Source organism: Peromyscus leucopus, chromosome 11 (assembly GCF_004664715.2).
Source record: "Peromyscus leucopus breed LL Stock chromosome 11, UCI_PerLeu_2.1, whole genome shotgun sequence".
NCBI lineage: Eukaryota > Metazoa > Chordata > Mammalia > Rodentia > Cricetidae > Peromyscus > Peromyscus leucopus.
Window position 1 is genome coordinate 3,070,738 of NC_051072.1, and position 15,283 is coordinate 3,086,020.

Here is a 15,283-nt window from a genome sequence, read left to right on the forward strand (position 1 = left end):
TATAAAAGAAGCTATAGTACAGGCAATAATTCCAAACCTACTGAAAATAAGTTTTAAAATCTATGCATGACAACGTAAGCTTGGTTTGTGAAATCACAATACTTCGGAGTTTAAGTCATTCTATGCTCAGGTGCTATTAGTATTCCAGGTACCAGAACAGCTCTGTGCTGGGGTGTAGCAGCTAAGGAGGAAGACACTGCGTACGCTGCAGGGGGAGGTCATATGCTCTAAAATGAGATGATTCGGACCTGTGCCATCACTGCCGTGTTACCCAAGGCTAGGCAGAGTCAGGGCTTTCAAAAGAAGTGTAGAAGGTGAAAACAGAGTGTTGTTTTTCTCATCTTAAAAAGTTACTCGCCTAGGTGAGGGAATGACCCCACGACTCTTGATTTGCATGGAGATACTTGAGTGTTGTCCTCGGCATCCCTGAAGTGCTAAATTCCAAGCACATACACATAAACAGGAAAGAGTTCAAACATGGGGAAAGCTGGCATTCCCTCAGGTGGTGTGCGAAAGAGTGGCGCCTGGAGTTATCCTTGAGGATGGGCAGGGGAGAGACTGAGAAGAGGTACAGCAGCAATCAGAGAAATACCGGAAGTGTAGGAGCCGAATGGAAACTGGGTGAGTGGAAAGAGGGAGGGGAGCGTCCAGCAGGAAGGAAGGCTGTGAGCTGAAGAAGAGCCACACAGTCGAAACAATGTTACTTAAGACAGGAAATGTAAGTGATGCACCTGTCCAGGAGGCTACAGCAGATTTTCACTACTGAGAGGGGAAGAGCAGGACGGAAAGGAAATTATGAGGAAGAGAAAGGCCCAGAAAGATGGTGCCTGGCAGGGCTGTGGAATGTGTAGAATCTCTGGGACCTCTCAGTGGCCCTCTTTCACGCCCAACTGAAAGTTAAACGCTGACCATCCTCCTGTAACGTTTGATCTCAGTGGCAAGTGACTCTAAAGGAAAGTGTGACTAGACAGAATTTAAGTCAAGCAGGGCTCTGGCTTAACTGTGCGTTAAATTAACCCAGCCCCCTACCTAGCCACCTAATAAAAGAAATGGGGTGCTCTTTATCGAAGGAGTTATCTAATTCAGCCTATTGTATTCTTTTAACACAAAATACCTGGCCCACCATAACAAGACGTGGAGAATAAAGAAGAGGAAAGCGTCATGCAAGAAGAAATTCACGGGCAAATCCGTGGTAATCCAGGCGTTGGACGATGAAAAGGACTTTATGTGGGGCAAGTATGAAATTTCTACAGAGGGAAGATGGAGAGAGTGAGAAAAATGGACAGGATCAGCAGAGAATTGAGACAAATGTCTAAGCATGAAGTGGAACTTGAGGAATCAGAAAACACCTCAGAAATGAGGCATTCATAGGATAGCTTACAGAAAATTGAAAGCAAAAGGACCACGAACAGGAAGGCAGAGACTTGGGATTTATCCAAACAAAACACAATATGAAAGAGGAATGGAATATCCGAAACAGAGTGAGACTTATGTGACATAGACGTAGCTAGAATCCCAGAAAGAAAGTTGGAAATAGACAAAATATTAGTGTAAATATGAGCAGTTACCTCAAACCAGGAAGCATAAAATACATACACTCAAGGTAACAGCAGTAAGAATGAATGACTTATCATTAAAAGTATAAACTCATCAAAGAATAAAATATAAAAAAGTAATGGAGAGCAAAAATCAGCACAATGGTATCTTTAAAGTACCCAAAACTTGGGGGGAGTGTGCAGCATTCCAGAATCCACAAAGCAGAGATATTCTGAATGGCAAATAAGTAAATAAGTAAATAAAAATAAATAAATAGTTTCAGATGAGAAAAAAATGCCCAAGGAAATTAATCTTCAAAGACCCTCACGACAGGAAGTTGAAGGACTTGAGGCAGAGGAGACTTACTCCAGAGGTGGGTGAATTATTCAGGGTGGGTAGGATGGAGTGAAGAGCGCAGATATAAAACGGAAGTGAAGTCTTAGATGTACTCTAGACAAAAAGAAAGGAGGGGGGGAAGGGCGGGGAGGGGTGCGGTGGGGGTGGGAGGGTTGGGGAGGGGGCAGATTTAGAGCCCTGAAATAAGGTGGAGAGAAAGCAGGGAAGAGACAAAAGAGAGGGGGCAAAGGCTAGGCAATGCATGACGTAGAAGTGAAGACTATGAATCTATCAAATGCTACTGGACAATCAGAGCAAGATTTAAAAAAAAAAAAGTGCTCCAGATGAGACCATTTCTCCTGCTCTCAGTCTCCCTCAGTCTCCCTTAGTTCTTCCCGGCTGAGGCCTCCTGAGCCCCGCCCCATACGCCTTAGCGTGTTTATGGGTGTCCTTGTTCAGTTCATGTTGATGCAATCATGTTGCTGAGATTTTATGGGGGCAGCTCTGATCTCAAAAAGTTAAATAAATGATTTTTTAATATGTGCCTGTTGTACTAAGCATCAGCGTGGAGATTCCCGAGGGAGAAACTGATGTGGCTTATTCTGGATCACTTACACTAGGGAACCCTGAATCCTTCTCAACTGAAGCCAATCACAGGTGTCAGGGTGATAACAATGATGGGGAGGTCTGTGTGCAGAAAGCTGAGAAGGGACAGGGAAGGGACTCTGGGCGCTGGGCTGGGCTGGGCTGGAACTGAAAGAGAGATGCACAGGGAGGGAGAACTCAAGAAACGATTTACAGATTTGCCTCATGGAATGAAGGAAAAGGTAGAGGAGAAATCAGCATTTCAGTGCATTCTTCACGGGGTGGGGTGGGGTGGGGGGTGGGTGAGGCAGCAAGTACAGAGCCAGGGTTCAAATTAGAGTTAGAGTGAACTTGATGGTGAGCAAAAGTTAAAACTATTGGGTTCCTAACATTTAAAAGTAATAAGGTCACTTTTAAAATGGCCTGACTCACACAAGCATCAGGCACATTTGTCTGTGAACTTAATTAAAGATTTAATACCATTCCTTTTCATTTGGTGGCTATAACTTGTCTTTCTGACAAGCAAATTAAACTGTTCAAATCCCAAGGTGAGGACCACTAGGGTTTTATTTTTTGGTCTGTCTTGAGCACAGGATATTATCTAATGCTGGAGCTGCAATATTACTCATTCCTACTTAAAATCAGCGCAGCTCACAGTGGTTTCGGTCCACTTCATCCCATGCCATCTGTCCTAAGCATTTACCAAATGATGAGAAGGATGATATTGTCAGGGGTTCAGAGGATACAAGTGCATTAGGGGACTGGCTTCTTTTGTCTTTTTAATTGTACTTTTCAAAGTTATTCGTTCTACCTGATACTGATTAAAGGCATAATATACAAAATCAAATAAGTAATTTTATTATAAATAAAGGCAGTCATTTCCATCACATAGTAAAGGATCATGAACTTCATAGGGTGTGAGAGATGAAAACCCTTCTGTACATCAAAGGTCTGTGAAGAGTTTTCCGGAGAGTCCAGAAGGAGCTCCTGGGAGCTACTCCAGCCATGTTTGTTACTAATTGCTCCACTGGCTCCTGTCTGGCAGCATGAACAAAATGACATGTTTCTTCTTGACTCCTTGGACTTTGGATCAAAATCTGCTCTTGGTGTGGGAACCACTTCATAGTGTTATAGTACAGAATGGAATCTATACACCATTGTCTTCTCCTCCAAGAGTTAAGTTTAGCTGTAGGTCAGGTCAGGACCATTCCTCTGGAAGGCAACTCTTCCTTAAGCAATGTTAAAGACAAAAGAATGAATAGTTAACCATTGAACGGTCCTTTTCTGTGGGATGACTCAGCCCTAACAGGCTTGAGGGCCAGCCGGCCCAAACCAGTAATAAGGTACTTCCTGAGAGTCAGCCTGGGTCTACCTAAGGGCCTTAGCAACAGCAGCTGAGACATGATCTAAGATGACCTGGACCAATGAGAGGACATGTCACACCAGCTGATGCATATTCATTAGACGTTCCCCCAGGGTGGGGTGGAGGGTATATAAGGCTTGCCTCTTCCTGAATAAACTAAGCTTGTTTCAACATTCTCCCAGAGTCTGTGTTGTTGACTCTGTGCCTACTTGGCCCCCTCCCCTAAAGGGAACAGCACAGGACCCTGCCACACTTCCCTTCCCAGAATTCCCACTAGTAGTATAGTCACTTTGGGGGCCACTGGCTCTAAGGTGCTGTGGGATGTTCTGTATGTCCTGTGGGAGCTTGTTCTTGGGTTCCTTGTGGCTTTACCCAGCAGGTTCTCATAGAGGATGATTAGGACCATGGGCCTGAGTGCAGGTGTCTGAGATGATCTGCACTTGGCTGTGCTGGGGGATGGTCTGTATGGCAAATGTATTGCTCTGATTGGTCAATAAATAAAACCTGATTGGCCATGACTAGGCAGGAAGTATAGGTGGGACTAACAGAGAGGAGAAATAAAAGAACAGAAAGGCAGAAGGAGTCAGCCAGCCGCCACCAGGACAAGAAGCATGTGAAGACGCCGGTAAGCCACGAGCCACGTGGCAAGGTATAGATTTATAGAAATGGACTAATTTAAGCTATAAGAACAGTTATCAAGAAGCCCGCCACGGCCATACAGTTTGTAAGCAATATAAGTCTCTGTGTTTACTAGGTTGGGTCTGAGCGGCTGTGGGACTGGCGGGTGAGAGAGATTTGTCCTGACTGTGGGCCAGGCAGGAAAACTCTAGCCACATTAAGGTTCTGCTGGGTCTGTTTACCCTATCCTTTTCCTTTTTTCTGTCTCTTCCGTTTTCAGCACTGGTCAGTGCCTAAGTATATTTTTTTCCTGATGCTTGGACTTCCTTATTCTTTTTCTATCTCTCCCCTCCCTGCCACTTGGCTGTGTGTGTCCCATGCAGCCAATGTCTCTGATGACTGAACCAAACAGCAGGGCTGCTCCTCTTTCTCTTTTCCCTCTCCCCTTTCCAGACGGGTGCCCACATTTACAGCTTATCACCTTGGGGTTCTTTGAAAGCCTAATAAAATTGTCCTCAAGCTTTCCTTTGAGTTTGTTATTAAAATCTGGTATTATCATGACTAAGAACTCCAAGGAGCAGACCCTACTTTTCCTGTACCAATAGACCAACACCCTTGCCTTGGCCTCAGGCTACCTGGATGCCCACACTCTGTATCTCTCGGCTTCCAGCTCATTCTTTCCCTGGCCTGTCTCTGCAGAGTCACTGTGTCGTCTCTCCCTATGACTGCTCATCTCTGCTACATCTGCCTTCCTCTACTGCCTCGTGTGCACCTCAGGGTAGAACCTCTGGCCCATCTGACTTTGGCCACTGTGTGACACCATTTCACTCTTAAATCTGATTGCTTAATGACAACTGTATTCACCTGCCTGGTCATTTCTCAAGATTCAGCAGGGTAAATAACAAATATCAGCTATGATGAATAAAAGAATACTCATCTTAAAAAGTGTCAAGTCTTTGTACAACATCATTTTTTTTAGGATTATAGAGTAAAACTTTCTCTCCATATGATCCAGACTGTGTGTGTGTGTGTGTGCATGTGTGTGTGTGAGAGAGAAAGAGTCAGAGACAGAGAGAGACAGAGAGACAGAGATCTAGGAGTGGGGATTGACAAGGGAATGCAATTTAAACAACTTATCCTCCTAAAGTCCTCCTCCTGCTTTTAAGTTCTCAAGATTTGGTGGGATGTTTGCAGAGAGTCACTTCATTTCTCACATATCCCCTCTTCTAAGCATTTTCTTTGAATTGTTTGGCTAGGCATTAAATGAACGCCTAGTCAACATGAAGCCCTACCCCCTTCTCTCTCCTTGTCTTGTCTGAGGTCTTTAAGCTGAACTGGAATCAACTGGAAATTCCTCATTTGCATTTTCCTACATGAAACATTTCCAAGGGATGAACCATTAAACCCCTGTCTAATAAAGTAATTTTTTGACTCTTTGATTTATTTATAAGTACCCTTCTAAGGAATTCTTATCTGCCAGACCCAGTTACTAACATTTCCCCAATAGGTGTCCAAACTTAATTAACAAGGAACTTGTGTGGCTTCATGAAAAAGAGAAGCAGCCTTTGGGAGACTGGGTTCTGGGGGTCAGGACACAAGCAACCAATCTGAAGATGTGAAGTTTTGGCTGAAGCTGAGCTTTCCTTCTGCTAGGGTCTGGCTTGTGAGACCAAATTACTTAAGTGAGTCAGCAGAGAGTATTCTCATAAATCACCCTGTCTGCAAAATCACGCCTCTCCTTTAAATATTAATTGAAATTATATGTGTTTTAATTAAAACAACATCTGCCCTGGGCTGAAGAGCATGTTTTGAGATGCAGAGAAAGTGGGTTTCTAAAATGTCCTCAGATCTACTTAATAAAGTGAAGTTTATCCATTCCCAGGATTAGAGATGACACATAGCCTCCTGGAGTGTTTTGAGGTTTCTAGAGTCTCAACACTTTCCCTGGACACAGATGAAATTCATCAGAGTCAAGGGCACAGATGAAGGGGGTGCTTATGGTGTCATGTGATGATGGATACTGGTTGGGAGGTCTGCTTCCCAGAATGGAGGTAATATAGCCCAGAAGCCTTTGCTACCCCTGATCTATTGGTACGAGACAAGACATGCACACACACACTCACGTACTTCTCTGATTTAACCAATAAAGTCTTATTAAGCCCTCTGCTTTTCAGTTCTGCTGGGGGACACAGTAAACACCTTATGCCAAACACAAATGGTAGGGTGACCAGGATGTTTCTCAATCCTACGTGGACAAATTTACATAGAGTTTTCAAAATGATTTCAAGTGAAATCACTGCTATGGGGTTAATGACAAAGGTTAATGACAAAGGTGCAGCCCTCCACTTAGTCCTCAAAGAACATACGGTTGGGATTTCCAGCTTAGGCAAGAATGTAGGTCAAAGTTCACATGAAAGCAAGTATCTCCAGGTCTAGAATTTGGCAGGTGCAGTTACTCATCAAGAATTTGCTCACTGGATGAGTAAATGAAAAAGGAAGTTTACCGAACCATGCATCACTCACGACAGTATTAACACTGTGGAGGTTCCCTGCCTTTAGCCTCCTCACATCTCTGCAGGTCTCCAAGAGAAAGCACAATGTCTCACTAAATAAGATCCAGTGTAGGGAGAGCGGGACTGTAAGTCTATGGACAACATTCCTACTTCCTACATCCACTCATTTGTTTTGGTTGAATACGGAATGTTTCCTGCCTTTCTTTAAATATCTCCAGCAAACTCTACATGGTCTTTAGAGTGGCCAAGAAACTATATTTATATATTTTAATCTAAACATTTAAAATAAATCAGGACAAGAAAAGAAAGGAAAGAGTATTCTTGTCCTTCCCACTGAACTTCCCACAATGAAAGGAACTGTTCAAGTGCTGAAACAGAAGGCAGACTGGAAACAAAGTGAGATGACATGAAACGCCTTCTTCAGGGAAGCTAATTATTACCATTCTTCTGAACAACTTTCATTACATAGAAGGTTAATTAACATTTCTGAAGGTTGCAAAGTATGTATGTATGTGCATTAACCTCGGCTACTGAGGCATGTCATTAAGAAGAATTCAGGATCCATCTATAACATACTTTTCAGTTTGCAGAGATGTACACATAACCATGGAAACAGCCCAATGAGAAGATCAGTAGAGTGGAGGCAGCTAGGCTCCTGAGTGTGATACTATTTGCTTCTCAGTAGATGTAATAGGGTAATGTGACCATTGCTTACTCAACAGCTTCATGATAATGGAGTCCTCTGAAGATGATCTATCCCTTGAGTACAAAGGTGGCTGGCCGCCCACTCTCACACCAATTAAGAGAATAGTCCAAGAGAGTTGTAATTTAAACTGAAACCTCCGAACCAGTGATGGGAAAAGCTGGTTTTCTTCTGAAATTCTAAGTGCCTGCATGCATCTGGAACAGCTAAGGAGAAAATGAACTGACTTTCTGGTTGTTCATCGACATGAAATCCTTTTCTTTGGTTGATGTTTTCTTTAATTTGTTTACTTAATGTTTTTTTTTTTTTCTGATATAGAGTATAAGATGAGAGTTGGATAGGAAAAAAAAATCTATCTCAGCTATCCATTCAGCAAATATTTATCAAATCCCTGCTGGGGGTTATATACAGTTCCATTCACACGGAATATATCAGAAAATAAGACAAGGCATCAGCTCCTTATTAGCTAGTGTCCCAGTGGAGGGGAAAGAAACAAGACCAGTAAGTAATGTCACACAGGGAGAGTGTCATCTTGTTGGGGTTATGTCACAACACACCATTATAAGTTGAGAATGTTGTCAGCCTATGCATTGCATACACCTAACTTACTGAACGCCAGAGCTTAGCAATACAGTGCACGGCAGAACCTGAGTTCCTTCCCCCATGATTTCACGGCTGACTGGGAGTTGTCACTTAATGCCCCTGCCCAGTGTTGAAAAAGAACACTGCATGACAAAATCACTAGCATGAGACACAAGGAGATCTCAAAAATTCAAAGCAGTTTCTTCTGAGTGCATATTATCATGAAGTTGAAAGGCTCTAAGTGGAACCTTCTTAAATAGGGATCATCTCTTTTAAAAGTCCATCAGGGAAGTGGGTAGGGTGGGTCGATGGATGGTTTACAGCAAAGCTTCTCTTGGGAAAGTGGCATTTGCTGAGGTGAGGGCAGTGTGTGGACACCTGCAGAAAGAGGATCTTTCAAGGTCATGATCCCAGACGAGGTCACCAAAACTTTCAGAGTGAGTTGACAGAAAGGACAAGAAGGCCACACTTGTCTTTCTTTGATGTTGTTGTCGTCCTTGGTTCAAAGTCATTGTTTCTCCTTAATGTATAATGAATGTGCTGTCTATTATTTCTCGATACAAACAATCACTTTGATACAATATTTAGAGTCAACTGGTCGACAAGAGTAACGTGTGCTTTCTCCTAAACAGAATGTTAGCACTTTGCTAAATTCTATTCTTTTCATTAAAAAAACAAAACAAAACAACAACAACAAAAAAAACTTACTGCTTTCATAAAGCCTGTGGCTTCGGTGTTTCTAGCTCTGTTTCTGAATGGCTGGCTGCCTCCGTTTCCTACTTGGTGACATTTGACAGTAACAACTTAATGGACAATGTGGAGCTTGAGGTGCTCCAAGCTCAGATGGACCACTGGATAACTGGCTTCAGAGAAAGAAGAGATGCCTAGGAGCTAGAAGGCCAATCGATAGCTCACAATTTTGTTATATATTAATCCACCAAAAGACATAAAGCACACAAGCGCACAAAACCTGGTACTTAGCATCCAGGCAGTAGACTGATTAGCTATTGATTTTTTCCCTCTATGTTAGAGAGAAGCTATGAGGCTTTTATTGGAAGGCCCGTTGCTGGTCCTGTCTGGAATAGCTATTTAAGGAAAGGAAACATGTATATGCAGAAGGTTTTCTGACCTTTTGATCTACTAGCTTGGTTTAAATATACAAAGCACACTGAATCTGCAAATACTAAAATTAAGCCAAAACTAAGAACAAATACCAAATTTGCAAGTTTATGTCCTTCTGTATAATATATTGTTAGGAAGATAGACAATGACGAGAGAGAGAGAGAGAGAGAGAGAGAGAAGAGAGAGAGAGAGAGAGAGAGAGAGAGAGAGAGAGAGAGAGAGAGAGAGAGAGAAGAGAGAGAGAGAGAGAGAGAGAGAGAGAGGAGATAAGAGAAACTGACCTAAAGTCTGATTTTATTCTTAGGAAATGAATGGCTGAAAACCTGCAAATACTTTGGTTCTGAGTGGAGGCTCTGATGTGCACTGGAAAATGGCAGGGGAAAGGCGTCAGGTTCCTGGATTACTGAGAGTTTATTCAGCACATCATGCCTAGTTCTTCAACTGTCCAGTGATAGAGTTTTCCCACTATATCTCACTTTTCCAAATTTGCCAAATGGTACAGTAAGCTGCACCTTAGCTGCTGTGGTTGGCCCGGCTCCCTGCTGCTCAGATCTCAGATCCCATCTCCTGATAACCCTCTTCTGCTGCAGTACTGCTGGATGGGAGCCTGTCAACTGTCCAGGAGTCATACAGGAAGCCCACAAGGAACTGTGCCATCTCCTCAATTCCAGTGCCACCCTTGTAACAGTGATCTAGGCAGCTCGTGCCATTTCCATGTGGGTTCCTGCAGAGTCTTCAGTTTCCAGGCATCAGCTGGCCTCTGTCCTGTCCCTTCCCCCTTACAGAGAGCCACAGGAAGGCCTCTCTGCTCTAGGAGCCCACTACTTCCCCTGCTAGACAAACGAGGCCTCTTGAAGGCTCCAAACCCATTGACTTGCTCCCAGCTCCCATCCCAGGGCACCGTCTGCAGAGGCTGCCCCTTCAGCTTGGATTCCTTGCCTCTCCACATCTGCATAGTCACCTTCCTTCAGGCCGTCCCTGAAAGCGTTCCTTACAACCACGTCCAGCTTACCCTCATTGAAAACCACACCTTCAAGTGGAAAGGCTGCGTACAGGAGAAGGAAAATGAACCTTTATCTCAACCAATATGTAAAACTACGCTCAAGATATAGTACATAGTTAAATGTGACATTGCATAATGTTTTAAAGAAAACTTATGGGGGAAAGCGACACAATCACTGGCCTGGGCATTAGTTTTTTTACAGATCTGACTCCAAAAGCTCAGTGAGAAAACTCAAAACATACATGTGGGATTGCATCAAACTAAAAAAAAAGTTCTTCCAAGGATGTGGATGACTGACAGCAGCAGCAGATCAGCACCTGGGGGTTGACAGTCAATGTTTCAGGTCCTAAACCCGACATGAGGTTAATACCAAAGCACACACAGAGTCAAACCCAACAGCAAGAAAACAGCTCATTTTAAAACCGAGCAAAGAGTATGACTAGATATGTCTCATAGGGAGACATACAGATGACCAAGAGATAGCTGAGAAAATACTCAACATTACTGATCATTAGTGAAATGCAAATTAAGCCACAGGAGACATCACCTCACACCTGTCAAAATAGCTTTCATAGATGAAGGTAAGCGTGGAGAAGAGGGAACCTTTCTTTGCGTTTCAGTGGTGGGATTGTAAATCAGTGCAGACATCATGGAAAATGCTCTGGAAGTTACATTAAAAAAAAATGAAAGTAGAATTTCCATATGACCCAGAAAAGTTCATTTTCTGGGCACATATCCACACCCTGTGCTCATCAATGGCTGAAAGCATAAAGGAGGTGGGGTACCCAGTAGACTGTTCCTCAGACTTAAACTAAAAGGAAATGATGACATTTGTGACAACATGGATGGAACTGGGGGGCATTCATGGCAAGGGAAATATAAATGTAGAATATAAAACGAATTAACTCTCTTTGAAGCAAGAGTAGAAGGATGGTTACTGGAGGCTGCCAGCTGGGAGAGATAAGCTGATATTGGTCAAAGGCACAATTAAAAGAAAGCCCAGGTTTTAAAAGAATTTTTAATTACAGAGTAACATTTCAAATAAATATTGATTCCAGCATGGTGATTCAGGACTATAATCTTAGCACTTAGGGAGGTCGAGGCAGAGTGTTTATAACTTCAAGGCCAGTCTTGGCTATTCAACCCACCCAAGGGCAGCATGAGCTATCTGTGGAGACCTTTACAAAGCTTGTGAGGTACTATGTTAACTGTAACTTGATTTGACTATTCCACATTTCGTGTGTGCTAATACCGCTTTGTGTTCTAATTAGACAATTATAATTTATTAATGCATAATAAAACAATCGACAGCCATTCCAGGAATTATACACAAGACACACAAGATCACACATTCCATGAAACTACACATAAGGGGAGTCCACTGAGATAGAGCAGCTTGGTCGCCCCCACAGTAGGAGGAACAGAATCTGCTTAATGGATACAGGTTTCTTTTGGGATGAGAAAAATGTTTTGGAAACAGAGGTGGCAATTATATGGCATTGGAAACACACCAAATGCCATGGAATTGAATATTTTAAAATGGTTAACTAGTTATGTAAATATAAAATCAACTGAAAAAAATTTCAAGCTCACCAATGAAAGCCTCCTTTACCACCTCCCCCAAAGAACACTTCTAGGCAGCATGTGATTCATTTATTTGTCTTGGTTATTGTATAGAGTGTCCCAAGGCTTCCTGTCTGTTTCACTCATTGGTATAACTCCCTGGACCTAGAGCAGTCCTGGACTGATAGGGAATGAAGAATCATTTGTAGAAGAGGCACATACATATATTACCTCTTTAATGCCCCCTTAATAGAAGATCTTTGATATTTCTTAGGGGAGATTCTTTCATTTTAAGTATGGTGAAACTAGATAAATAATACATGAATAGATAACCAAACATATAAATGAATACAAATAGAGAGTGGGAGGAAGGAGCAGGTACCCTACCAGGCTCCCTAATTCCCCCAGGTAGGAAGCACACAAACAGCACAGCAGACCTTCAGCACATTGGGACGAAAGGATTAAACACGAAGCACAAGGTTCGCTTTCCATTTGCAAAGATTAGAAACCATATTCTCCTTTAAGTTCTAAAGGACCAACCAGTGCATTGATTAAAGCAGGAAAGCTGGAAAACACACAGCTCCTAATAAACACACCGTCCCCACATGCACATGCTCTCAAGAGGAATTCAGCCGTACACGCACACACTTGCTCAATAGGACACTGAGTTAGAGAACATACCGATGAGCTCCTTATTTCTGACATCCAAGGCCATGTTCCGGAGTGCCGTGGCCACTGCACACACTACACGGTCGTTGTCTATTCGAAGGAGCTCCACAAGGATGGGCAGGCCTTTCTCTTTCCGGACAGCGGCTCGGATATATACGGACCACTGCCAAAAGAGGGAAGGCAAAGGAGATTAGAAAGAGGGGCGAGAAGCCCTAGAAAGCCAACAGCTCCGAGGGTTGTCAGGCGGCTGTTTGCAGGAGCCGAAAAGGTTGGCTTGCCATGACCTAGCTGCAGAACAGGCTGAACACGTTAGACATGCACTGGACGGTGTCCGCTTTCCCCCTCTGAACCTAAGATAAAGGTTCCAGGGTCCCTCCGTGGACCACCGCTCCTTTTTCTTGTGGCAGTGTTCTCAGCACTTGGGGCTAGATGCCACCTACAGGATGTGCACCCGTGATGCTGTAGGATGTGGAGGTTTGGGGTGGGCAGAGCTGACCACTGATATTAGAGAAATAATAGTTAAAAAAAAGAACCACCAATATGCAGGAAGTGGTGTGGGTTGGATATGGGTGGCCTTTGTAAAGAGAGCTCTGAGGTGGCCCGTAGAGATCAACTGCCATGCATGCAAAGGAAGAGGCCTTTTGTTCACCAATAGAGAAGAAATTAGTAGAAAAAAAGAATACAGGACTGGGAAGAGGAAAATATGACATTGAGAAGCAAGAGTGAAAATGATAACACTTTTTGAAATAAGAACATTAAGATAAAAATGTATTATTTCCAGGGCTATCATTCAATGTCCTATTTTTTTTAAAGACATAATTTGTTTTGGTTTGGGGTTGGTGCCCTTATGGAACAGATCTGATACTTCCTGTTGAATGAAGAGGTATTGTTGGGCAGATAAAGCCCCTAGACTCAGTCATTTAAGAAAATGCAGGTAGCCTGAGCTTTGTAGACGTGAATGCATGTTTTATATTGTTCCATACTGTTCCAAAGACAGCTGTGAGAAAAACTGATTGTCAAGGTTTGATTGGTTGCAATTTCACTTATGATCTGGAAAAAATACATTCAGGAAAGAGGATTCAGATTCTGAGGGAACCAGTCCTTCCCCACCCCTCCCCCACCAGGCCCACTCCATCCCCCCAATCCCCCATAGGGACAGGCACCCCAGAGCTGGCTCTCACCTGTGGCAGGCAGGGAGCCCCCTCTGGCAGTGAACGTAGGGCATACGCCATGCCTGCCACATCCTCAGCCCAGCCCTGCATGAAATATGAGATTAAAAAAACAAACAACTTCATCCCATCCTACGTTAGAAGTCACATTCACATCGTTTTCATCACCATCATTCAATATCGCATGATTCTCTTCTCTCCCCTTTGTGCCTGAGGCGTAGGCACACAGATACAACTCACCATGGCGCCGCTCAGCCTACTCAACAGCCCCACATACAGAAGCAAAAGAAACACTATTCAGGAGTCCGGTTGACAGTGGAGAAACACCAAGGTTTGGAAATCACTAAGCTAGATCACGTTGTGTGGTTCTGACACCACTTCCCAGAGAGGAAGTACCCACTTCTATGTGTGCGTTTGCCCCCCACAAAGAAACATGGCTTCCCCTAGACACATTCATTGCTTTCTCTAGCTGAGTGTCTAGCACCCAATCCAGAAAAGACTGAAGCTTAAGCTTACGCAGCCGCTTATGGTTGGCCTCTTCTATAAAATTAAGGAGAGAACTTGGAGTTCAGAGAGTGAGATTCAGACTTTGGGTCAACATGGAGGAATTAAAAAGTGCACATTAATAATAAATAATGCTGGGATACTTTTGTCCTGAAAGACCATTGTAAACAGTTCCTGGCATCCTAAGCACAGGCCTTAGAAATGGCTCTCTTTCCACTGCCAAGCCTATACTCTTGGTTTACACAGTTGAGGTCTCTTCTAATTCCTCAAAACGCAGGAAGACCAGCACCATCACTTTATCAACAGGGACATATTAAATAAAACATTAAATAATCTCATCATAAGAGATACCCTGAATCTGCTTCTCCTTTGGCTGAAGATATCATGCTCTCTCTTGGCTGCTGTCACTTTATCTGCCACACTACCATATCTGTAATGTCCCCAAATGGGACAGCTATGGTTTTCTTGGAAGGTCCAGTACTACACTCACCTGCCCTAGGATGGATGGAAAGATAGGCTGGTAAGTGGAGAATGAAGAGAATCCATTTAAACTCTGACAGGAACTTGAAAGGAAACAAAACAAAACTGAAAAAAAAAAAAAAGCCTGTAGGCTTCCAATACGTATGAGTTCAGACATGTATTTTATGATATGAAAAGTGACAGCCTGGAATGGATTTGACACTCAGGTGACCCAAGAGTAGAACCTTCTTTTTTGTTTTTTGGAAACTTTTTTTTTTTTTTGTAGTGTGTGTGTTTTGTGTGTGTGGTTCTTCTCATATCACCATAGTCTACAGCCTGCTGTAGACATATTCAAAAGGTGCTGCAAATGTGCATGAGTTTTTCTAGACTTTCCAAGATAGGAGGTTGCCATGTTCTTAAGCCATTGGCCTAGAAGTCCAGGGAGTGGGCTGGAAATCTATGAGTCACCCAGTAAGGAGTTAAAAGAACAGAAGGCATGGTGTCAATAAAGAAGTCTGGGGACTGTGGAATGCTTCCCAGGTGCGAGTAGTGTGGAAG

General features: G+C 43.2%; 1 protein-coding gene across 1 annotated transcript in view; it reads right to left on the reverse strand.

The window, feature by feature from the left end:
• Window positions 1-15,283, reverse strand: part of Ctnnd2 (catenin delta 2) — an 874,755-nt gene that overhangs the window by 86,062 nt on the left and 773,410 nt on the right. Inside the window, 2 exon segments of the mRNA XM_028882044.2 lie at window positions 12,606-12,756; window positions 13,775-13,849. Of these exon segments, the coding sequence (XP_028737877.1) occupies window positions 12,606-12,756; window positions 13,775-13,849 (226 nt within the window).